The 27390-nt window shown below is 35.3% G+C and overlaps 1 protein-coding gene across 1 annotated transcript in view; it reads right to left on the bottom strand.

The window, feature by feature from the left end:
• The window catches only part of VWC2L (von Willebrand factor C domain containing 2 like), a 147349-nt gene that overhangs the window by 113243 nt on the left and 6716 nt on the right, over window positions 1-27390 (bottom strand). The window contains exon 2 of the mRNA XM_045806140.2: window positions 11244-11373. Coding sequence (XP_045662096.1) covers window positions 11244-11373 — 130 coding nt within the window. The remainder of the gene's footprint in view (window positions 1-11243; window positions 11374-27390) is intronic.

Raw genomic sequence — 27390 nt, 5'->3', positions numbered from 1 at the left:
TCAACGCTCATGGCTTCTTTAATTGTTAAAAAGTCCGATCCCTATTGTTAGATAAAACATATCATTAAGGATAATATTGGCTAAAATGTTACATTAATTTTGCATTAAAGTGACCCATTTGTTACATATGGCCAGTTCTTAAGAAAAAGAAGCGTTAGGTATCCAGGGCAAGACCATAAAACAGTAAAATAGCAAACTGGACTCAGTTTCCCCTGGCAATCAGCCTGTCTCTGCTAGAGCACGTCAGTGTGCGTCTCATCAATACATGTACCACTCATCTTGGTGGTAAACTAAAGCAAATTTAAATTAGGAAAGATATCTGCTGAGAAGCACCTTCCTTCCCATTATGCAAAGCATCCTAGACTCTCCACAGGAAAACTATGAAATAGAAGACTAATACTTTTCAAAAGTAACTGAGTTTAAAATAACTCAAAGAATCAAATTTCTTATTTAATTTTAGCTCTTCCAAAGGCACAATATGGGGGGTTATTTATTTAAGAACATATATGTGTACCTACCACACGTAGGTAGTGGGGATACAACAGCAAACAAAACAAAATCATTACTTGTTGAGGAGGTGGGGTCAAGCAACTAAATAAGCAAGATATATACCATGCGGATGATGATAGGTGTGACGGAGAATGAAAAAGCAACGGAAAGGGGTGGTTTGGGTGTTACCTTACAGCTCCCAGAACCATACAGGAAGAGAGTCTGGGAGACGAGCACCCCAGGATTCTGGGTCTCTTCTTTACTAATGACAAGGGTTGTACAAAGCCCAGGAGGTTTGGTCTTTCTGTAAAAAAGGGAATCTGGGCCTCAGGGATAAGTCTGTCAGAGACTCTTGTTCCAGGCCTCTGAAACTTCTGAGAGAGTCCAACCTTCCCAGAGGTCCGCCACGTTCATCCTGCCCAAGTGCTTCTGAAGACATTCAAATTCAAAGGTCAAGAAATACTATTTAAATTGCAACCTTGTTTTATTTTTATCTGACTGTGAAACACTGACACTAATTAGGAGGTGGGAAGGTGGTGGGGTGGTGGGACACAGCTTGCTCTGGGCCTCTCTGAAAAGCCCGAGCTTCTACCTGCCAATGCAGACATGAGAGGAAGAAGGACAACTTCATAATGTGTCTGTATCAGAGAGGAGGCTTGGAGGAAGCAAGATTCTGCACTTTAATTTGTGCCTTCCTGGTCAACAGTGACCCATCGGTCCCTCTGAATGCCTCTCAGAACTGTGTGGATAGGTAGGCCGTATGAGGAAGAGCTCAGAGGTCATTGTGGACTGTTGGCTCCACACCCCTGAGATGAGCAGTTGTACTGTATGCTCAGTGAAGATCTCCCATGGCCAATGACGTAAGCCTTCCTTAGATAAGATTATTTCTAGGAGTTCATGAATCTTGGCAAGACTAAATGCCTTGGCTTCCCTGCTAGACCTTACCCCCACTTAATAACTTCTAGAATCAAATCCAACTCCCATGGAACCCGTCAGTGATCCCAATTGCCCTTTTACTGTTATCCCTGGTTCATAGAGGTATCTTAATTAGAGATTACTACATACAATCCTAGAAGTCAGCAATATTCTATAGAAACATAATTGAAGAGAGGCTCGAGAATAAGAGAGAAGGTGGGGTTAAGAATAGAAATGCACAGTCAGTTCTGGAAGATATATTCAGCAGTCTGCCAAACTACTATTTTTGAGCCAGATTATCTTTGAGGTTATATGAATGTTTAGGAACAAGACATTCAGTGCGTGTGTGTTCATTACCCTTCCTGCAGTCTCTCAGGCCCCCCGTGGGCTGGTGTGCTGAGCAATACCCATGACACTTCAAGGAGTGCATGCCACTCTGTTTTCAAAGGAGCAAGTGTGTGCTTTGTGGGATGACCAGACTCAACATTCCAAATGTTTAGGGAAAACATAGTCCCTAAGCGTTTCCTATATGATGAGGAGGAAACACAGAGAAAAAGTTCATGTTTCTGAATGAGTTGGCCTGCCTTCCTTCATTTTCTGAAGGGCTGGGTATCCCTGATAATTAAAGAAGAGATGTGATTAGCAGGAAATAGATGTGGCATTAATTTTCATTGTGTCAACATTGTAAAATGATGTTTCTGAAATCTAATTTGCTGATGAATTAAGAGGGAATCCTGTTAGTTTAAGACAACGTAAATATAAATATTTCCCTTCATATTTTGGAGGAATCTTTATGAAAGCAATAGGAAATTATTGTTTGTGGCTCATTAAAATAGCTACTTATAATTACTATGTTTTGACATCTACTTTATACCAATATGATAATTCTGACCTTCAGTTATGGAGTCAATGAAATGCAGACTTTAACACTGCCTTTCATAGGATGTTCTTTCATCATGAACTATTTCAGGGGCTCTATAGCAAATGGATATGTGCCATTGCCAGAAAAATTTTCACCTTCCATGTGTTCGTTTTATGTATGTTTCACCTGTTACTAATTGTCTACATAAGAGGAAGTGAGAAAATATCAAATTAAGGTGAAAGACTTGTATCCAACTTACAGACTTAAAAGGCTGATTTTGTGATTCATGGAATATTTTAGCAATTGCCCTAATAATTAAGTGAATATTTTAGCAATTGCCCCTAATAGGTGCATAAAATGGGTGATGAGGTTTTCTAAATGCTTTATAAAGAATCTTATAGTTGAAGAGTTGAAAGACAAATGGTAGAATTATTAGTTAATTGATGGAGTACAAATTTCTAACAAGGAATCACAGTGCCATTTCTAATAAGTGACACATCATCAATTATTATCAAAGTATAAAAACAGTGAGAAAGGATTGTACATGATCTTTTTAAAGAATTTGTCTATTTTCTGTTTTAAACTGTAATCATAAATCACAGGGATAATAGGTGTTTGTTGTAGGAGATGTAAAAAAAAAAAACACACAACAGTATAGGTTAGCAAAGGGAAGAAAGTAGAAATCCTCTATTATCCTACTCTACGGAGTTAAGTACCATTAACATTTTGAAGTATTTCTCTCTTTTTCTATACGTATGATATATTTTCATATAACAAAAATAGGGACATATTTGCATTGACTTCTGGCCCATAGTTTAATTTAATAATATACTCTGAACATGTGCTTTGTGTCTGTGGGGAATGTCCTTAATTTTTTTCTATAATATTATTTTCTTAGCAGTCTATGGTATTTTAAACAACCACTTTATTGTTGAATATTTAGGTTTCAGGTTTTCCAAATTATGCTACTATAAATGTGTAATATCTCTCTATATACATCTTTATATGCTTACCTGATTATTTCTTTTTGATCACTTTCTAAATGTGACATTGATGGATCAAAGCCCTGAACACTTTTGTTGCCCTTCAGGGAGGATATATCAGTTTACACTCTTACCAGTAACACACGGGAATACCTGTTGCATTTTACCTTCCCCTAACTGGACATTATCTTTTAATTTATGAAGAAATTTATGGATACAATTGTGTTACTTAATTTGCATTTAAATCTTTCCTGTTATAGATTTTTTTTTGTTTTGTTTTTATGTTTAGGAAGACCATTCCTATCCTGAGAATAAGTTAATGTTTACAGTATTCTAAAAATTCCTTTATGATATCATATATATATATTTTTTACATTTAGATCTTTAATCCAGCTGAAACTTTTATATAATGGGTGGGACAGGAATGTAATTTCACTTAAAATGATTCACCTTTATAATATATTTTTAGAATAATACATTCTTTCTCCAGATACTTGGGTGTCACCTTAACTATATACTAAATTGTGGGCTAATTTCTAATTTTCTAATCTATTTATCTGTTTGTTTTTATTCCATTATTATACTGTTTAAGATTATTTTATCTTTATATGCTGGTTTAATATATCTGGTAGATTGAATTGCCCAACCTTACCAAGTACATTCTTTTTCATGTACTTAAATTTTTCAAGTTTTGTCAACTTACAAAAGAAATTACATCGTGTAAAATAATTTGAGAAGATTTCCATTTAATTTATCATTAGAGAAATAACAACCTAACAAATTTGACTTTTCACATTTAGAAATTTGGCATATTTCCTTATTATTTTTTGAGTAGTTCTTGGTAAGTTTTTGTGATTTTTAAACTGTATGCATATATATCGGCCAAATATTCATAGTTATTTATTTTAATGTTTTTTTCTTTAAAGAATAACATAATCTCTGGATGCGAAATAGATTTATTTTCACAATTTTGAACCATGTGAAATTAAAGTTTAAAAATGTATTAAAGGCGATGAAAAAATAAATGAAAGGTAAAATGGAAGCTAATTAAATAGTAATCCAGTACAAGTACCTCAATGAGTATTTAAAGGAAGAAACAAGTTCTTTTTTTGTCAACTAATAGCATGTTAAAAGAAAATTTAATCTATAGTTATTTCTACAAATTTTCTAATCTTTTTTTATTATTATAAAACTTGAAATACAACGTGGGAAATGAGTAACACTGCTTGCTCATTTGCCATTTCAAATTTCTATAAATAGAAATAGAATTGCCGAGTAAAAGATACATATACTGTAATTTTGATACATATTGTCAAGTTTTCTTCCATGGGGATGTGCCAATTTATTCCACCAACAATAGAATTTGCCTGTTTTACAGTATTAACAATAAAGTGAATTATTAAATTTTAGGATTTGTTCCTATGTGTAAATTTTAAAAAGCTATCAAATTTTCATTTGCATTTTTTTCTAAAATTGGTTTGAGCAATTTTTCATGTTTTAGAAACTTTTTTATTTCATTTTTTGTGGAATGACTTTTGAAATTCTTTGCCCATTTTTAAAATAGAATTGTTGGTCTTTTTTTCCTACCAATTTCTAAGAGATCTTTATGTATGAGTGAGATTAACCCTTTGGATATAAGATTATAATTTATAATTAAGATTTTTAATTTTTTTATAGTGGTGTTTTGGTTTTGTTTTGCTATGTGGAGATTTTTATTTGTTTATTAATTATAGCCACTTCAAGATTACAAATCAGATTGAACAGATTCTCTTCTTGTACTGTTTTGGGAAATAAGTTTATATTTAAATCTTTGTTGAATTGAAAATTTTCTGGAGTTAAGAGATAAGGTAGAAGTTTAAAATCATTTCTTTCAGGCAACTATCCAGTTGTTCTAACACCATTTCTTTTACAAATTATCTTTTTCCCATTGATTTGAAATACTACTTTATCTGTCGTTAACCAAATTTTCATGTGTTGCTAGGTCTATGAACTCTTTATTACATTTTGTTGATATCTCAGCATCGTATACCAGCACCACAATTCAATTTTAGTAGTACATATATTTCATGTGTGTGTGTTTGTGTGTGCATGTGTAGAGAGAGAGCTGTATATTCATTTTGTACCCTGCTATCTTACTAAATTGTCCTTATAGTAGTTTTCAGTTTTCTTGGTTTTATCAAGTATACAATCATATCACATGCAAATAGTAACAGTTGTATCTCCTCCTTCCCAATTTTTTTCTTCCAAATTCTTTCTTTTCTAATTATATTAGCTCATTCGTAGCTACTCTCTATCTGAAACTTTAAATAATAGTGGGCATCCTTGTCTTTTTCCTGACTTTATTGAGAATGCCTTTAGTGTTTACCTCGTAAACACAATTCTGTCTCTTTGGACTGAGGTAGGTATATTTTATCATGCAGAAATTATCCACTTGGTCTTATTTTATCAAGAGTTTTTGTTAATAGTTTTTGCTGATTTGTGTCTAATATCTTTATATGTGGAAATAGTGTGATCTTTCTCTCCAGTTTGGAAATAGAATAAGTTATATTAATGTATTTCCTAATATTGAACTTTCTTTGTAATCTCCACTTGGTCAGGATGCTTAATTATTTTACTCCTCTTGTAGATTCTTTTTGCTAACACAAATGTGCAATCCCATTCCCACAGTCTCTGAAAACCCAATTTTTTCCATAAATTTCATACCAAAACTCAGTTGGTATTAAAACCTGATTTGAGACAGTGTGAGACTCTCTATTTATTCAGTCTCAGTATGATTATTATGTGTCTTGTTGTAGAAATGTCCATGTGATTGAAGAATGCTGCCCTAGACCCACTGGCCATGTAATGTACTATACAATACATGAACTCCATTCTCTTTGTAAAATCCACAACCTTAGAGTTTTAGGTTGGGGATTTTGTATCTTATTAGTTCCCTATTACTAATTACAAGTCAAGTCACCCTTCACTTACTATTTTCTTAGTTTCTTTAGTTTGTATCAGTATGATACTCGGAAAAAAAAGAAAAGAAAATTTTGTTCTTGTCTTTCCTCTGGAAGAGTTTAATTAACATTAGAATTATCGTTTGTTTAATGGTTTGATACAACCTTTTAAATTATGAAAATCGTTTTCTTGAAAATTCATTCAGTAAAGAGGCTTATGAAATAAAACATCAAAAGTTTTTTGCTTCTACCTTTGCACTTTTATTTTTAGTTACTATTCTGATCATTGAATCACTGTTAAAAATTTGGCATGTAGTCTTCCAGAACTTTCCTTATGCCTCATACCAAAAAAAAAAGGGTTTAAAATTTTTCTAAAAATCTGATTTATTAAGCTGAATAATTTTTTATATTTTTCGAACATTTATATTTTGTGAGCTGTTTGTATGCTTTTCTGTTTTTATTATGATCAGTCTGTAAATGTTTAATGTTTTAAAGAGATTGGCTCTTGTCTTCCCCCACTTTACCTTCTCACTTTTCCCTGAAAGCAAGCACTGAATCATTACTACTGTTCTACTGTGTATCTACTTAGTTATTTTCCTATATACATACAAATTTTAATATCTACTTAAAATTGTATATTAATTAAAAATGTTTTAAATATATATCACTTAAAATGTATGTATTATATATAACATACATTAGTATATTCATATTAGTATGTATTGTATGTAACACACATAGTATATTCATTAGTATATTCATAAAATATGGTCTACTATACATTCCCTGCTTATTTTATATAGTGGTAAAAAGACCCCAGGAGGGTCTTCTTAAAGGCTGCAATCTATTTCATTAGCCCACTGAAGGACTCTTTGGTTTTTCTCTCACCATTTTGCTCTTAAAATGCAGTAAAAATGCAGCACCTGAATGTGGGGAAAGTATAGGAGGAGGGATTGCTGACTTCAAGTTTCCCGAAACTTTTGATAGGAAGTACCTTCTTGAGAGTTGTTTTCACATTTTCTCACCCCCTTTTTAAATATCTTTGCTGATTTGGTGTATTATGAATTCCAAGTTATTATCAATACAATATTGGTATCTCCTTTTTATAATTTTTATGTCCCTGGTCCTTGTGAGGTTGATCATGTGTTTAGATATGTATTAGACATTTGGTTTTCTTCTGTGAATTTCCTTTATATACTCTTTGCCCATTTCCTTCCCCATAGAGTCGTTTTTCTCTCATTTATTTCAAGGAGCTCACTGTATATTAGAGATATTAACAATTACGTGTGTCACACGTTTGCTCCCAGGCACCTCTAAAGTTAGTGGATGCCTCCAAAGTCCCCTCTCTCCCTTATTTGTGCACTTCCTGTCGCCTCCATTGTCTTCTTCCTTTCTGTTTTCTCTTTTGCCTAGTCTGTTTCCTGCCTTATTTCTATCACCATGAAACTAGAAGAGAATAAGGGAAAAGGAATTAAATGTCGGGCCTTCAGTTTAGCTAGAAAGGATATGGAAACTTCTCACTTAGTGTGTATGGAGGATTTGGTGGGTGCTTCCTGTCTATTCCAGTTTTTCACAAAGTGACTTTTCCTTCGGAACTGTTAATAATGACTAACTGTATAGCCCAGTGAAAACATGGAACTCACTGACATGCTGGCTGATCAAATGTAAAATTTGGGTGCTCCAGTGAACAAATATTTTATCAATAAAACGTATTTTCATTTACCAAATATTCTAAATCGTTCTATGATGCTCCAAAATAGAATTTTTTTAAAGCAAATGCTGTGCTACTTTACTTTTTTATACTATAAAGACAGAAAACCATAATGAATACTCATTAATTAATATAGAAAGGACTAGCGCTAAAAGAGGTCAAGGTAACACAACCTTGGGGAAAGATGGGCAGTCAGGAAATGTCACATTTTTCAGGAAAGCATTTGGATTGCTCGCTCTTGCAGAGATATGGAGGAGGGAGAAGCAAATGCTAATAATATTTTAAAAAACAGTAAATTCCTTTGTCAATTCCCCCAGTCCTCACCAAATAAAAAAGTACCTTCCTCTTTCTCCTCTTATTTTGTCTGTGCCCAATCATTCACATTGTCCCTGAATGTTTCTTGTTTTGTTTGTGCTTAAGAAATCTGAGAATGAAGATTTTTATATTAGCTGAATATTGAGTTTTAAGGTCAGGTGTGGTAGATTCTAATATTTTAAACTTTTGTTTTTTATCTTTAAAACTTCTTGCTCCTGGCAAGTTATAATTCAGGAAGGCAGAGAAATTGATGTTAGTATGCAAAAGCAAAGTATTTGGCAGCCAAGATAATCAGCATTTATGCAAACTAGGAATGTTCAACATTTATGAAGATTTAAGAAATGTAGAAAATGTTATAGGGCTGTTTACAAATTAAGATTTATTGCCTGCACCTTGAATCCATAGGGTAGATTTTTATCTTTTTTTTAATCTAAGAAATCAGTGGCATACTTTAAGAGTTTACACTGTAATAGGCAAATGAATCTTGTCATATAGAATGAAAAAGGCTTACCATGTGTTGGAAATTTAAGAAATTGTTCCAGTTGTATTCTGTCATAATAAACATCAACCTCCCCTCCCCCCCATCCCTGCTTTTCCACACTTGGGTCATCTGTTTCTGTTTTCTGGGCTAAGCTTAGAATGAGCGCAAGCAAGATGTGGCTCAGTCTGTTCTCTCAGTAAAAGTATCAGTATCATTGGTGGTCATAAGGATTCTTCAGTCATCCTTAATGTGCTTTTCTTTGACAATGATTATACTTCAGTTTTGGGGCACAAGTGACTAATTAGTATCATATAAATAAAAGATAATATGTCATAATGTTACAGAGTTTGTCTTCCTACTAAGTCTAATTCAGGTTCATTTCCCTTATTAAAAAAAGAAGAAAGTTTGCTTGGACATGGCAAAAAGGAACACCACTGCAGTGCATCATGAACAAGATTCTGGAAAACTTAACTAATCTTGTTCTCTTAACATGTTTTTTGGGAATATAATGGGTGACTAATTAATTGAACAATTAAAGTCCATTCATTATATGATCTTTTTATACGAAGAGGGTTTCATTTGAAGATAAATTTTTACTCTGGCACATGGAGAGAAGTCGAATAATCTTGGGTGACATCAAATTAAAGGTATTAGTTGGTAGTGGCTGATTTGACATTTGACATAGACATTAACCCTGGATGTATTATAGGCTTTGGTGTGGGGTCGCTAGGAGGATGTGGTAGTACATGCGTTAAATCCTGTGTTTTAAATATATGGTCTAGTATGCTTTCATTCTATGAGTGTTCTAAATATGTCCAGATGAGAGTTCTTAACTATAAGCATTATTTTGTTTACCATAAGTGTGAAACAAAGCCAACCAGGGACACTTAGGGAAGAGAGGATCCTCAAGGACCTGTTTAGACAGTTGCTTCTAGAAAAAAAGCAGTCTTCAGTCAAAGACTTGTCAATCCTATTTTTAAAGATTGATTAGGTAGCTGATTTTTTCTTCCTTCTGTCCTTGGAGAAAATGAAAAATAACAGGTCCTCTTCCACTTTAGACTAACCATTCATACACTTTATGACAGTTAGGTCTCCCTTGAGCCTTCTCTTCTCCAGGACAAATTATGCTAACTCCTTGAGTCTGTCCTCATAGGTCCTATTTTTCAACCATTAAATCATCTTATTGTTCTTCCCCGTATCTTTTCCAGTTTCTTCAAAATCCTCTAAAAAATATAAAGTCTTAAATTGTATATCTTTACATATATTAGATAGGTTAGGACTTCAGGATGGTATTTATTTCCACCTTCTAAGTCAGAAAAGGTGGTCACTATGACACAGGTCAGTTGGATGAGAGGAATAAGAATAAAAAGAGAAGGCAGGTGAGCAGTTGAATATTCAACTCAGTGGATTCATATGATCAGAAATAGTAAAACTGTGTCTGCAAAAATGTCATAAGTGTTCTTCCTAAGTCCTTTGGAAGACACCAAAACACAAAAATCATTATAAAAACAACCAGAACTGCTTTTGTTTTTTCTTTAAATAATTTTTTTTTTACTAATTATAATTCTAAAAAGAAAAATATTAGCCTGTGAATTATCATGATGGCAAATTCAGGACAAAAAAAAAAAAAGAGGTGGGTGATATAGGAAGATAAGCACTTGCTAACTCAAGGAAGGGCACAGGGATTCAGCATTAGAGTGACCTCAGCTTAATTACGAGCTAGAACCACTTTTTCAAGCAGGTATTGACAGGAGGGGGCATTTGTAGATTGTTACCAAGTGTAGCTTTATTTTTTGGTGGTACATGGCTAGTAGGAAGAGCGTGATACTAGCTTTGCTGATATGCTGTCCTGGGTCTATGACATTGCATTGTCTTCTCTGTGGCATCACCTTGACTTTGAGTGACCAGCATGACCAGCATACTATAGGCATTTCAACCTCTCCATTCCACAAGGGCCAAAGAGGAACCCATAATCTTATAAACCAAGTTCTCCTCTAATTACTATAAGAGTAAGATTCCAGTGTAATAAAACCTAGAATAAAAGCCCTAAATCTTCTAGTCTTTCTTACTTCAACTTAAGTGCGTTAATGATTGAAATCTGTATTTCTTTGATAATTTAACTCTAAACCTAAAGTTTTCTCTATACCCAAAGCAAAATACCTGGCATTTACCCTACTCTCTCTCCTCGGTTATGCACTATGAAATGGGGTGAACTGCTTCATAGCTTCCACAAGAGAGAAATTAAGTCATTACAAAAAGGTGGTCCTATGTTCTTTCCAATATCCTCCCTATAAATCAACAGTAAACAATAGGGATCACAACAAAATCAGCTAATAAGAGCTTTAATTCCCCAGATGGAAAGCTTCATGATGCACCCATTGCTGGTTTATTTTCATGTTAAGGTGGGATAAGAATATAAATTTGCCATGCCCATACTGAAGAACCCCAGGCTGATCTTAGAGGGCTCTTACATCGAATGGTGGGCAGTGGTGAAATATTTGCAGTTTGCACTAACCCCTCTTTGAAAGCTAATGCAGTATGGTCTTACCATTTTTGCAGACAGGACAACATTGTTCTGGTTCATAGACTGGGTTGACACACTCAGGAACTGCGCAGTCTGCTACAACACAGTGAACTTCATTGCTGGGCTCACAGCGACACCATTCACATGGAGAGGGCTAGGAACAAATCTAAAATTAGCCCCTTTTCTCCTATAACTTAATGCTTTGCACATTCAAATGCTGTCAGAAGATAAAACACCAGTGTTTATATTGGCTTTACTGTATTGACTCCATTTACCATGTGTATGATTCATTCTTCCCCAATGGAAAGCAACCTGGAAATCCAATCACAGTGGGTCGCCATGTGCCACTCAGGTTGCCATGAGCAACTGGAGCACACCAAAATGACTCTTCCTATGACTTATGTCCCTACTTTCCAAAGAAATGGACAACTAATATGTCACCTCCTGGTTTGGTTTCCAGATGCACTGATTGCTCTGCCTTCCTCTGGTGAACAGAAATGATACGGGACCATGTGAAATAAGGTTTTGCCATTTGTCACTTTTTTTTCCCCTAACAAAGACAAAGATTACTGAGAAAAAAAGAAAATGGTAAATTGTCATCCTTACCCTTTGCAGGAACTCTTTTCCAAGCTAACCTAGACTCTAAATGGTATTTTTTTTCCAATATTAAATTTAGAAAAGATTGCATTTGGGACCCAAATACCCAGGTACTGCCTCTTGAAAGATGTAGTGAATAACTTTCATCTTGCCTGATTGCTTTTATGAATGAACTGAAATCGATTGACTTAAAGAGCCACTATTTAAGAGGCAGAGACTCTAAAAATGGAATCCAAAAAAGGAAAAAAAGGGGGAAAAAAGGCAGAAAACAATTTTTGTCTCAACAGTACTTACCAGCCAAGAGAGAGTTTGAGATTTTCTGTTTCTTTTCTAGAAACTGCCTATACCACAAATCATCTCAAGCAGTGACCACTCTGTGACTTTCTCATGTGTACAAATTCTAGCTCTCCTTTCTCATGAAACAGAGACTTGGAATTCTGGAACAAAAACTTGGAGGTCTTGGAAGTTATAAGGTCTATATTTTTCAAATCCTGCCATTTGTTCTGAGAAAATTCTGCCTCTTGTCCCGTGCCACAGGGCTATAGTTCCTCCGTCGCAAGCTGTGTTAATTAAAGCTCTCTGCCTTTGTCTCGGTGGCTACTGTCCATGTCAGCTCATGTTTCTTCTTGAACCTGACCGTTTGGGTAGTATCAATGCTTCTTGACTCAGGTAGTCTGTGGGGGTGAACTCTCTTTCAACTAATTATTTTCAAATTAATTTTACCTCTGCTTTCTGCTTGAAGAATGATAGTCTAGCTCTCAATTATTTTACTTTCAAATTTAGTAGGAATAAGAGAATTAGACATAGAATCTGTCAGAAAAGTATTGCTATTTCTTAACATGGTCAATAAGTTTATTGAGGGTACAGTTAAGCTCTTTACTGTGTGGTAAGATGGGTTAAGTATCTCAGAGGAATTTGTTGGATCATTCTAAGGGCTGGGATTTTCTTGAAGCTACTCTACTGAATAATCTCCGTAAATTAAAAGATTTGATACCACAGCACATTATTTGTTGGAGAAAATGTGAGAAATACTGTGACAAAGGAAACTTCTTGCTGCTCTACTGTTTCTTATTTTGCAAACCCCATTGTGATATTTTAAATATCCAAACAAAATGGTCAGAAGGTGTTCCCCTTTCCTTGATTAATTGCAAAAAAGTATTTTTGCCTGGCCTTCTGAAGTACAGCAAGGACTTGACCTGCATTTATTGCTAATGTGAGAGAAAGTGGAAGCCAGTAATCTTGCTTCTACACCCCACCCTTCCACAGCTGTGACTTTTTGTTTTTGCTGGTTCCTTTCTTGCTGAAGCAGGGGCTGCTCTGTACAACTCTAGTGGCCTGATTCTGGCATTAAAAATTCCAAAGAGCCCCTAACTTTTTCAACGCAAAATGTTTACCTCAAAGTAATTGTGGCCTTTGAGAAAGGTTGATGGGACTATTAGAGTCCCAACACAGATTGTTAAAGACACCGTTCTGATTCAAACAATATTTTTGGACATGATTAACTACTGGATATCCTGCCAGACAATGTACCTGTATCAACTTATTTCTCATAATAGCCCTATGAAGGAAGATTTGTTATTATCTCCATCCCGCGGATGAGGACACAGGCTGAGAAAGGGTCAATAACTTCCCCCGTTCTGCAGGTAGTAAAGGGCAGAGGCAGGATTTGAACCCGGGCAACATACTTGCTATACCGTACTGCCAGTGAGAGCAAGAATCACTAGTCTGGGTACTCCCATTGGAGTAGTTCATTTTCCAGTGCTTTCTACCCTTCTCCATGCACGCCAGATCCAGAGGAATAGCCATTAGGAACTGAATAATTGATTTATGGAAGATTCGTACTTCTGCTAAGAAAGAGAATTTCACTAGGGTATTTAGTGCATAAAGAGATTATCATGGAGCCATAGAGCTGTTTAACCTTCTGCAAATATAAATTAGTAAGAAAACTATAGTAGGTTGAAGTTAGGTTGCCACGAGGCTCATGTTCTTGGGAGCGTTGGCATCTTTAGCCTGGTAACTACGCTCCTGGGGATCTGGGAGAAGCACATACGGATAATGGCCCAGGGATATCTGTGCGAAGCCAGTGGAGACTGAGTGTGTGCCCTGGAATTCTGAGAAGTATTCTGAGGAAGAGCTAGGACTACAAGACTTGGTGATAAAAGCACACCTGACTTTTGAAGGGATTGTGGATAATGAGAAACAAATTCGAAAAGTAGGAATATCACCCTAGCCACCGAGTGACCTTGTTTTTGAGTCCTCCCCTGACCCTGCCTTTATTCGTAGGTCACACCCTTCCTGGCCCAGAATCTCTTGTCAGAAACATGTCATTTTCTCTTTTGTTTTCATTAAATTGTTTTGTTTCAAATCTGTTTCAGTCCATTTCTTAGCCTCAAGCTCCTGTGTGCCCCACCCCCACTCTGAACACTCAATCAGATTTAACCCATTGACCTCACGCCAAAGGCCGTTCTTTCCTCTCCAACTTATCCGGACTTTGCCTTCGCGAGTTTATCAGTTCAGATACTGGTGATTTCTTGCACACCTTGACTTCTGCACCGTGCCTGCTTTCTCCTGCTCTTCTGAAAAGACATTTCCTAAGCAGCAAGAAGTCCCTGAGAGTGAGCAACGTGCTCCCCTGACATTAAGTTCAGTTTAAAAATCCTCCCCACCTTGCAGCCTAGAACTGAAAGGTTTGGCGCTTTGAATAATCTTTACATCTTAAGACTGAGCTGGTTGCAAATTTCCTTTTATCAGGCTCTTCAATGTGAAAACTATAGATTAAATCTGAAACGGTCCCCGTAAAACCAAAGATTAAACAGTAAAGCTATCCTTAGAGGAACAGAGAACACTGGAACAAGTACTTGGGAAAAGAAAAAGATTCTTACTCGCTTTTTTAAGAAGAGCATGTGAAATTACAACTAGTACATGGCTTTTGTCAGCTAGAGATTTGGTAAGTAAGATGATTAAATGACACCGCCCGAAAATTTTATACAAGAAAAATCTGTGCCTAGGAAATCTCACAGAACATTTCATTTCTGTGAAAGCTTTGGAAAATAAAGTGGCATTCACTATATTTACCTTTACATAAATTTTAATTGAAATTAAGATTAGAGGTCAAATATTGTATTGATGTATGTATTAGATAATCCGAGTATTTTATGTCTGTTAGGTATCTGTGTACCTTCTGCTTAGGGGTTTTGAATATCTACTGTGGGACTCTGTGTAAGTAGAAACCATGCATTTTATCTGTAGTTCCTGCTATCACTGAATGCATTTGCATAGCAAATCCAATGCTGTCCCAGCTGCCCCCATATTTCAAAGGGGTTTCCTACTATATATACATACATATATATATATATATATACATACATATATATATATACACACACACACACACATATATGTATTTATAATTAATAGAGTAGAAGGGAATTCTTTTTTTTTTTTTTTTTTAAAGATTTTATTTATTTATTCGACAGAGAGAGAGACAGCCAGCGAGAGAGGGAACACAAGCAGGGGGAGTGGGAGAGGAAGAAGCAGGCTCATAGCAGAGGAGCCTGATGTGGGGCTCGATCCCATAACGCCGGGATCACGCCCTGAGCCGAAGGCAGACGCTTAACCGCTGTGCCACCCAGGTGCCCCAAAGGGAATTCTTTTTTAAATACTGGTTTAGGTGACTAAGAATCCCAGTTTTTCTCCTTGGTATTAGAATGGAAGGATGACGATACATATCATTTTTTTCAATGGTTAACTTCTAAAGACTTTGAGGCTGAAATCTCAATGTCTGTGAGTTTTGAGAATTCTTAGAGAATTGAACCCTGAGAACAACAGAATGTTCCATGATTTTTTAAAATGGAGAAAGTAGCCTGAGATCTAATAACTTAGCTTACTAGAATAACTGAGTAACTCCAGAAAAATTGTCAAATATGCTCTTTGTGAGAATTTGGAAGCGAATACAGTCATCACTAAGAGTTGACATAGGATTATGAGAACGTGTTATTGCAGACTGGTTGCAGAGAACTTTCAAAATGTTTGTAGAAAATGCACATTTATTTTCTACCCTGAATACACTGAGACTTACTTTCCATATCTGTGGAAAGCCTGGATTATTTGGTCTGTATAACAATACCTTGTGGCATCATTATTTATGTGGAGGCCATCCCTGGCATTGTTTCTAGAGTGTCCACGAGGAAATAGTCACAGTTTACCAGATCTGTTACCGAAATTCAAATCTCAAAGTGACAAGGGCAGAGCAGGGTTCAGTTTACTGTTTTAATTTGGTGAAGTTTAAGGTAACAGTATTCTAACAAGCTGAGAAACTCTGAATTAGGAAAATTAGAAAAAAATATTTCCTTTAGTTGGCTTTGTTTGGGTGGCTGTGATATCCTGGTTGGAAGACACTTCTCTGTAGCCTTCATACTTGGTTCTAGTCTCAGAGGCTTTATCACTAGGTGTGAATCTTGGGAAAATGAGATCACCTTTCTGCACCTTAGTTTCTTAATCTATAAAATGGGAATGACAGTATTACCAATCTCACAGAGTTATTGTGAAGCACATAAACTGTATAAGCAATATTATAATACTATTATTCACTTGCATACTTATTGATGGCTTTCTGAAAAAATATTTAAAAAGTATAAAGTCAGACTATAGCATAAAACTAGATTTAAAGGAATATTTAGGTTATTTTGCTTGTTTGAAGTGGAATTTAATTCCAGAGGTGGTTGCAGTAAAGTTTTGTAGAGCTTGGTTTGTTGTGGGGTAGGGGGAGGATTTGTGTACCAATAGAATTAATCATGTCAGAAACACATTGAAGAAAAATTGTTATTAGAAACCTCTGGATAAAGACCAATTGCGAATGGTTAAAATGACCATTATAAATCACCCAGGAAAAAGAAAAGAAAAGAAAAGCAACAAACCCATTTTCTTTTCCTGATGTCTCAGCATCAAGATAGCAACTCAAACGCCCTTTCTCCAGGGAGGTCTTCCCTGAGTATCTTTCTTTCGGGTCTCTCCCTCATATTGCCCATTCAGAACCCTCATCAGTGCATGAGATTATCTTACTGGTTTGATTAGATATTTGTTTATTTTTTTCTGCCTTCCCTATGGGTTATAAGCTTCTTATAGTATATTGTTCATTGCTGTATTCTCAGCACCAAGAAGATACCTTAGCCCATAATAGACACTCAATAAATATTTGTTAACAACATATGCATAATCACTTATGCATAATCTATGTTTTCTTGTTTGTTAAACCATACCTCTGGGCAGTTTCATCTACGTTTATCATGCACGGGGTAGGATTCTGATTCAGTAAGATATTTGCATTTTATTTAAATATTATAAAGGGCACTTTGTGGGGAAAGGTTTCTGACTGAGTCATGAAATAAGTATTTCGGTTCCAATATTGTGACAGTGAACATGAACTCACTCTCTAAAGGCAATTTGAAATTCACCATATCCAGTGTGTGGATCACTAGTTAAGTCAATCTTCAAGCACTCCATTGACTAGACTTTCTCGCAGTAGATAATTACAGACTTATTGCACTAGCAAATACCATGATAACTAAATTTAGGGTAAGAATACATGCAGAGGAATTCCTAAAAGGTCTGAGAAAAAGCTAGTCTCATCATCTGTGTTACATCGAATGGTTGCTTCCTAAACAAAATGATTTTAGTATATTATAAACTATTTTTCAGAAAAACAAAACACAATAATCCTGATTTTAAACAGGTCCATTTTCCTAAGGGATGAGTTAGATCACAAAGCCCAATAAAAGACACCCTGAATATCCTGAGGAATAAAGCTCGACTCCTAGAAAGCCTTCTGTGAGCATTGTTGAAGGCTGGAGCAATGGAGGCCTGCGTGGAAGGGATATATTCTGAATGCCAAGTTTTAGCACACTAACCACTCTATCGATGGCTTTCCTTCTGACCAAGTGATATTAGGCTTCACATACCATATGGTGCTCCATTCCTTTGATAATTTTGGCAAAAATTCTCAAAAGAGAATATAGCTCAGATTGCTTTTCTAAAAACTTCTCATTAAACAACTATTTAAAATTTGATCTCTACCAAAGATACTGCTTTAAGATGTACTCTTCTTTTAGAGATAATTTATGGCATAAATTTTATCACTTTATGGAACAAATCTCATTGCTTTCAAACTGTATGAGAAATTTGGAAGACTATTTCAAAGTTGCTGATGCCTGTCAGGAATCTCACTGTTCACTTCATTAAAATATACATTAAATTACCGAGTACAAGAGTATTTAGCATCCATTGCCACTCCTGTAGCCAGTAATTTGCATGTGGCAGATGTCACCTAATAATCAATAGAGCCAATGGATTTTAAACAAAATTCACAGTCCTCTGAAAGAAAACCCATTGCATCATTGATTAAAATGCTTCTCAGTGTCCTGGATCAAATAGGACTGTAGTGACCTCTTCAGTGATCTGCCCTATTGATTGGAGTGCATTCGAAACACTGGAGTTGTAAGTCTTATCAAATTATGAACAGAGCTGGAATTTCTTTAAGAATTTTGATATTACTGAAGCAAATAGAAAACTGGATGCATAGGGCCCCTGTGTGTCTCAGTCAGTTAAACGTCTGCCTTTGGCTCAGGTCATGATCCCAGAGTCCTGGGATCAAATCCTGCATCGGCCTCCATGCTCAGTGGGGAGTCTGCTTCTCCCTCTATCCTTTCCCCCTGCTCATGATCTCTCTCTCTCTCAAATAAATATATAAAATCTTTAAAAAAAAAAAAAAGCAAAAAACAAAAGAAAACTGGATGCATAGATTTTTTTTTTTTAATAACCTCAATTTGTTAGCAAATGCATATGATGTTATCATTTGAGTAACAAGTTAAATAATAGGTATTCGGCTTTGTCTGAGAAGTTGGTATTTTGATAATACATTCTGGAATATTATTTCTTGGGTGTCAAAAATCAGTTTATGTTTCTTGAAAACAAACATTTTAAGGCAGGTGTTTGTAAAGAGTACACATAACTTTGCCCATGTAGATACAATAAACTAAAATTCTGAAATAAGATATATGAATTTAAAAATTATTTATTGACTCTATTAAATGTGTATTATATATAAGGTGTATAAAATATACCAAGATGAACTATACATCTAGACTGCCCTTTATAAATGCCAATCTAGAAGAGGAGCTAGGATATCTATAGAAATAAATTTTGATTTTGTAAAACAAATGATTTTTTTTATAAAAATAACTGATAGTATTATTATAATGGAGGACAGAATTATTGGAGTTAATCTTTCTATTTTTCTTTGCATTTATTCTGACCCTAATGTGTAACACAAGGATATTGCAAAGCAGTTGAAATACCCAATCTAAAATTAATAATTATCAAGTACAAAAAAAGCTCACTCAGTCTTGAAATTTACCATTATAGTTGCAACACAGCAGTGACATCATATTAATGATGTATTTTTTTCTTTAAAAATATTTTCTCCTAGGGGCGCCTGGGTGGCAGTCAGTTAAGCATCCCACTCTTGGTTTCGGCTCAGGTCGTGATCTCAGAGCTGTGAAATTAAGCCCTGTTTAGGGCTCCATGCCCAGCACTGAGTCTGCTTAAGTTTCTCTCGCCTTCTGCCCCTCCCCCTCCTCAAATCAATAAATCTTTAAAAAATATTTTTTCCTAAAAAAAACTACGTAAACATACTTTGGCTTATTTTTTTTTAAGAGCAGTCACCTCTACAATTACATACTGCCAATTCTCATAAACTCATGTTATATAGAACCATTTTTTTCCCTGAATATTTTCAAGGAATTTCATGGCAATAAAATGTAGCTTTTTCTGAAACATGAAGAATAACATACAGAAAAATAAACTATAGATAAAGAGAATGTAAGCAAAAATATCTTTCTTTAGTTGCAGTCACAGACATATTTTTTTAAATAGGCAAAGCATACCTATTAAGGAAATATCAGTATGTATTTAAGAAAAAAAAGAAAAGATGTTTTAGTGGCCTCTACAATTTTCAAAGGAGAACCCAAAGGTACAGATGAAGGCTAGAGGATTCACAATGAAGTAAGGATTTTGATAAAGTGTCACACCTATCCTTGTGTGAATAGCCTAGGAGAGCAGCAGCCTTGAGTTCCTCACTGATAAGCTGGATCGACTTTTGGCTTTGGTACAAGAAAGGCCCTTCAGAGTGAACAGAATACTTTGACTAGAGCCTGTATATCTCCACGCTGAGAATGCTCTACTTATCACCTATTTATGCAATAGGAAAAAAATGAGCAACTGTATAGCTTCAAAACTTTCCTGTCGACACTGAAAAGAACAGATTGTTGATATCAGTTAAAACCCAGTCATTTACAGTAGCATTAAAACAGGGCCATGTGTGCGTGGGGGTGAATACATCATCACCGTTAGAATTCTACAACCTGAAAGAATCAGTCCTACCCTATGAGAAACATTGAAAGGAGGTGCCTTGCAGGGATGTCACTGGACTCAGGGCTCTTCGGGGTGTAGGAGGTGAAAGTTCTAGGCCTGGAACAACCAAATCATTGGTATTGGGAGTGCCAGTCAGATGGTTTGTTCAGAAGTCTCTGCCACTGTCTCAGAATTTCTCTGGGCAAACATTTACTAAAAGTTGAAATCTTTTCTTCCTTTTCCATTTGTGGACAACATTGTACTTTTACATGTTATGAAGAGGCAGTAATTAAAAATTAATATAGTGAAGTGCTTTATAAGTAATAATATTAAAATATATTAATTTCCAATTTTAAGGTCAAACAGCAATTTCCTCCTGAATTTTATACTTCATTATTTGATGCTTAATTCATAGCTTACCTCATTCCACAAAAATATGTTGAGATGGCTTCTGGGCAATAAAATGAAGGTATATTTTAATTTGAAAAATCTTGACTAATGTCTTGATAAGCCTTTTGACTTTGGTATATATTGTTTTGGTGCAAGGCACAGCAGAAGCAGTCACAGTTTTGAAACTGTGTAAGAATGACTAGTGCTGGGGCACCTGGGTAGCTCAGTCAGTGAAGTGTCTATTGATTTCGGCTCAGGTCATGATCTCAGGGTGGTGGGATCATGCCCTGAGTCAGACTCTATGCCTTGATTCTTTCTCTTTCTCTGCCCCTCCCCTGCTCACTCTTTCTCTCTCAAAAATAAATGGCTAGTGCTATCGCCCAGTGCGATTCGGCAGTATGACAATGTAGAATGAGCACATTTGGAGCTCAAATCCTGCCATCAAAGACTGTTGTTTTAACTTAAACCACTTGAACCTGGGTTTTCTCATTTGTAAGGTGGAGGTAATAACATAATATTAATAGGGCTCTAATTTTGCCACTGGATTCTTAGGAAACTGAAAGGAAATTGTGTAATATATAAATTATGTAGTATTGGTTTAGACCCTCATTGTCATCCTAGCTTTGAACTTGACCAGTGTTTGTTTGTTTATTTATTTCTCTTCTTCCATTTTCAATGGCCGTGTATTTCTCAAGGGTATATATTGATTATAAATTATTTTTATTAAATTATTTCATGATTGTTTCCATTATGAATTATTTGAATCTTGATTTGTAAAGAATATATGTTTTAGAGTTTATTTATTTTTTAAAGATTTTATTTATTTATTTGACAGAGATAGAGACAGCCAGCGAGAGAGGGAACACAAGCAGGGGGAGTGGGAGAGGAAGAAGCAGGTTCCCAGCAGAGGAGCCCGATGTGGGGCTCGATCCCATAACGCCGGGATCACGCCCTGAGCCGAAGGCAGACGCTTAACCGCTGCGCCACCCAGGCGCCCCTGTTTTAGAGCTTTAAAAGCAATTTGGGTTGCATCTCTAAAATGTAGCAATGTATGCACTCATATTATGGTTAGATGAGGATGACATTGGGCAACATTTTTAGATATTTAATTAGATTCTTATTTACAGAGATGAAACTTCAGTCTTTAATCAAATTCTTGGCCCAAACAGATATTTAACAGGGTAACTTCAGCTCACTTTTTAAGTTTTTTTTTTTGAATCTTGATTTAGGTATGTTCTAGCTTCAATATGAATGTCCTAGAGTCTCATTAACAAAAGGAAGATTCTCTGTGATTGTCCTTTTTCTCCCTAATGAAGCTTTCTAAATCTCAGCAAAGGTTCGCTATTTTAGTAGACTTTATTTTTAATGTTTGGGGAAAATTAAAGTTAGGCTGAATACTTTTAATTTTTTCCCCCTGTCTTATTTAGGAAGGGGAAATAAAACTAATATGTAGTGAAAATAAATGGAGTTTCAGAGAGCTGTGGCTCATCTCTCACTATAAAGAAAAATGATTTAATTTGGTAACCACTAGAAGTTTTTGTGATGACTATGGTATTTCTAAGGCTGCAAAAATCATTATCAAAATCCATGCGTTGTTGTTGTTTTTAAATTTGTATATCACTGATGTATAGATTTACAAAAACCCTCTAACTTTGCAAAAATATTCCTGGGCAGTTCTCACTGCATTCAGAATACAGCTGTTATTAATTTTTAATGGATAGGACTGTGCCTTAGATTCATACTTCTTCAGAGAAATGGGAGTTTTTAAAATGAAAGAAATCGAGCCCTGTAAAACATGAGACAGAGAAAGAATTTTCCTCATCTTAGCATGTATGCATTTCCACCAGAAAGATACAGGACTTAATATGAGATATTTCAGATTCATAATTGAACACCCATAGAAGAATATAGAGCATGGAGACACATGAAAACAAAGCCATCTCAACCATGTCTTGCATAATGTCCTTAGTGAACTTGTGCAAGGTGGTCAGGTATAATGAGAGGAGCACTAGAGTTAGAAGCCCTTCCTTCTCATTTATAAAATGAGAATAAAAATATCTTAGAACTAAATGATTCTTGAGGGAACACAGGTGCAAAATATTTTATAAAATTGTCAGCTATTATTTGGTGTTTTCCTCAGGCACAGATCTGGTTGTGTCACCTCCTGATCTGAGCCCCTTAGAGGCTTCCCACTCAGCCCAGGCTTTGGCCAAAGCTCCTCCGCCTGGCATGGCATTCACTTTGTGAGCTGGACCCGTGTCCCCTTCTCACTCTGATCTCTCATGTTTTGTTTCCTCTTTACCTTATGGTCTGGCTTAACTCATTGGGTTAACTCATTTTTCTCTGCATGTGCTTTGTACTTACTTTTGCCAATGTTCCAATTTTGTCTGAAATACTTTCAGTGTGCTGAAATCCCCACTCTTAAGATATCTTAAGTCCTCCAGACTGAAATTCCCCCTTTCTTCATATAAGTTCCTAGTACAGTCATCACAGACCACCTGCTATTGGTGATAACTGTATTATTCCTTTTGATAGACTAGGAGAATTTTGAGGGTCAGATTTATGTCTGATATATTTTGGTACAACCCCACAAAACCTACCACTTCTCCACATGTCAGTGATATTTAGAATATTTAATGAATTCAAACTATGGATTGTGTGAGTTGACTTGGAAAGTTATAATGAACTGAATACCTAAGCAACAGTATGCATATTTTCATTTATTATTACATGAAATATATTTATTACATCAAATTAAAAATACCTATTTGACTTGTCACACTACCAAAGGAGAGCACAAGGTAGAGCAAAATAATGGAAGTTTTTATCATCTTTGCTTTTCTGTCTCATCTGAGAATTCTCATTGGGAAGTTATTAAATTATTATTCATCAATGCAAAGAACAAAGATGTACTACCTGAAGGAAAGTGTGCAAAGAGATATATGGCTTATTATTGTTGTCAAGTATGTGTAACAACAATTAAAATAGGTGAGTCTAATGCTTTTTTAAAGTTACGTGTGTGAAAAGAGATGCCTGAGACCACCTTCAAGTGAAGTTGTACCTTTATCTATCAGTATACAAAGAAGGTTTAACCTTCAAGAATGCGGATTGGAAAGATATGATGACAACACAGTTTGAGAGAATAATAAGAGAAGAATAATTTTATCATAGATCAGGGGTTGGCAAACTTTTTCTGTAGAAGACTAGATAGTAAATATTTTTGACCCATATGAGTCCTATGGTCTCTGGGGCAACTACTCAGCTCTTCACTGCAGGCGAAAAGCCACCATAGACAGTACGGGGTTGAATAAGCATAGCTGTTTTTCAATAAGACTCTACTTACAAAAGCAGATGGTGAGCTGGACTTGGCTCATGGATGATAGTTTGTCAATCTCTTAGATTTTTGGTTATATGTAACTGGCATGATGATGAAGAAGAACTAATTTTTTGATTAAATTGTTTTACGAAACACAAATTATCTACCGTAAACAGTCATATTAATTTAAATGTTAGGAACTTTAAAAAGAACCAGAAGATAAAAAGATTAGCTGAGACATATAGATTTTTATCATTAGCTGCCCGTAAGAATCAAATAAAGAAATTAGAATATCTTGAATCATCAGTAAAGTATTTCTTAAACTGTATTTCATTGAACTCTTGTGAACCTTAAGATGTTAATAGATGTTCTGAGAAAAAAAGTGTTCCTCTGTCATATAAATTTGTGAAATCCTATATTAAATACAGCTTAGTGGTAATAGTTGTAAAAATGTCAGGTAGCTTTTATGAATCCCTTAGTGGATGCCAAGTAGCTTCTACTATTCTCTCTCCTTGAGGGGTGTGTACACTAAAACCTACAGAGGTAAAGTAATGCATAGAAGGTCACTTGGCTGGAAAGTGGTAGAGCCTACTCTAAAATCCAGTTTTCACCTCCCTGTCAAGCTCAGAGCTGTTGAATAATACATACTGACTCTCAAACAAACCTTTTAAAAATGCTCAAGCAGTGTCAATATACTAATGTGCACTTCACATTTCTAAGAGCCATTAAAGGATACATCATTTCTCAGATTTACCTGACCATGAAAAGAAATCAGAAATCCTTACTATGAATATCACAGAGTGCTGGTGTTCCCGAGAAAAGAGTCTGAAAAAGGCTACATTCATCCTGACAGTGATTCCCAAATCCAGCTGATCATTAAAATAATCTGGGAAACTTTAGAAACACATACATTTAAATAATTTCAATCAGAATTAGGGAGAGGTCAAGGAATCTGAATTTCTGAAACATTCCTTCCTGAGATGATACTGATCATATGCCAGTTTAGGGATAGTCCTTTGTTCTAATGGCATGGAACTAGAGAGTTTTGCATACCTCATCCATTTTTCACAATCCATTTCTGCCCTATCATGAGAGTGACATCAAGTGCTTGCAGAGTGACATCAAGAACATGAATCCTCAGTTCCTAAAATCACCAAATATATGGCAAGAACAGCTAATTTAGTTGCTTTGTTATTTCCTACTATATAAAGTAGTATCCATTAAAATAAACAGGTATTGTTAATTTAATTGGATTTTATTTTATTTTGGCCTATATTACTTGGTTTAATTATAGAATTTTTAATTTTTAGACAAAGGATCCCTTTTTTAACAGAGCCTTTAAAAACTTAGATTCTTTTTTTGCAAATTGTACTCTTTCTATGTCAGAGACTGATTTTAGATATGCCAATATTTTATTGTTCTTGTCTGCTTGTAACTCTGGGTTGTCATGGTGATAGGTCCTGATATCACATTTCTATAGACAATTAGCTGAAATAAATCTTTGCATCCAACACATTTATTGGAAAGGAAGATGCAAATGAGTGACATTTTCTTGTTAAACCTGAAGATAGTAAAATGTAGAAAAAAAGACCACAGTGTATTAATACTGCTTTTGCAAATAATGAGCTATATCATTATGGTCTTTTCAGTAAGTTTCAGCTGGCCTTTGTTTTATCATCTGTAAAATAAGGATGTTAGACAAAATAATTTCAAAGTTTTTTTTTCAGATCTAAAATTCTATGGTCAACTCTTAAAAGTAGGAAGGATCTGAATTACAAAAAAGAAACCATAATGATTGCGTTTATAAATAGAAGAATACATGCAAACTCATACTAGAAATCCAGCCTCATGCCAAGAAGTAACAATGATAGTCACAGGTCAGTAGTAAAACAAATGGATTGAAAAATCCCAAACAGCTAATTAAAAAACAACAACAACAAAACTTTGAGCAGGTAGAATTGTTAAGTTACAAATTGATATATAATATTATAATTTTCAAGTTCTCAGAGCTATTAATTTTTTGTAAGACATATATGATGACATTGTTGTATCTATCCTATAGTTAGAACAATTAAAAATATGTTTATGGTCATATGACATTATGGGGGGAAATTAAGAGTTGTGTTCAGAGGACTTTTTTCCACTTTAGATAGCTTTCTACAGGCATAAAATATTATCATCTGAAAACTTTTTTGGGGATGAATGATTTTTCTTGTTACTTTAGTACTTTATTCACTCTTTTCATGGTGTCATTAAATCCTTGCAAAGAAAGCCTTATTGTGATATGCAACACAGCAGGCTGGAGGCAAGGGGGTCCACAAAGGGTGGTGTGTTGGAATGAAATTACTGATGCTAATCAGCAGTGATGATAAAAGTCCAAAGTACAGACTCTAAAATAAGCCTGTCTCCAATTAATAATGGCTATTTTTTGAGAAAGATGCCGCGGATAAGCCAACCTACTGATCGCTTCAAACCATCTCTTAGTTATTTGTTTCAAGCTCTTCCTGGAAAGCTTGGCAAAGCACAACTAAAAAAATAAACCAATAAGTTTTTCTTGTGCTGCCCTTCATAAAACATACTGCCAGATGTATAAATCAAGTTGTAGGAAAAGAAAACTAAGCAAAAATATGGTCAGGGTGAATAAGGAGGAGTAGAAACAAAGGATTTACCTAATCTTACAATAAGATTTTCTTCAACTAAGAACATTCCTGGTTCCTCAGATTTCTTTCTCTCTCTCTCTCTCACACACACACACACACACACTCAAATTACTGCATGTATGGAACAGCTTCCATTGAGATGATGTATGTTAGAATAATCTACACAATTAGCATAAAATGTAGACCTGAGTTATGAAATAAGATGTGGAAAATAGAAAAAATTATGCTTGTTAATATCATACCACAGTGATTATGTATTTTGATGAGTAAAGCCACCGTTAAAAACAGGCAAATGTCAAACATATCCAAACTCTTGTACAGTTGGAGTGAAAGTGTGAAAGGGAGACTACCAGGTCTTTCTTTTCAGTTTCATTTTCTTACACTGTTGGAGAGGAAGGAGTGGGCAGCAATGTCTATAAACAGCGGATGGCTGACCTCAAGCCTGAGGTAATCACTAACAGTGACAAGCTCCGCAAATCTCAGATGTGGCTGCAAATCAAATACCGATCACCCCCTGTGCACGGGGCACAGAAGCCCAGTCACAAATCTCTGTAGTCATACTTATCACATAGTTATCACCATTAACAGCAGCATCTTGCAATATGAAGGACAGCAATAAATATCAGTGGGTGAGCATAAAAAACTATTCCTACCGAAAAAAAAAAAAAAAAACCTATTCCTTCTTATCGAAGGGCTAGCTGACCATTACTTCTCTTAAAATTTAAAGCAAGAGACTTTTTCTGACTGGAAACAGACTATTTTACTCCATTCAGGGGTTTACTTGGAAGCCATTTATTCTTAC

The sequence above is a fragment of the Ursus americanus genome, chromosome 1, assembly GCF_024610735.1.
Source record: "Ursus americanus isolate L20-20 chromosome 1, mUrsAme1.1.p, whole genome shotgun sequence".
In the NCBI taxonomy this organism is placed as follows: domain Eukaryota; kingdom Metazoa; phylum Chordata; class Mammalia; order Carnivora; family Ursidae; genus Ursus; species Ursus americanus.
The sequence above is the reverse complement of the archived record's forward strand: the minus strand, read 5'-3'. Positions and strand labels throughout refer to the sequence as shown.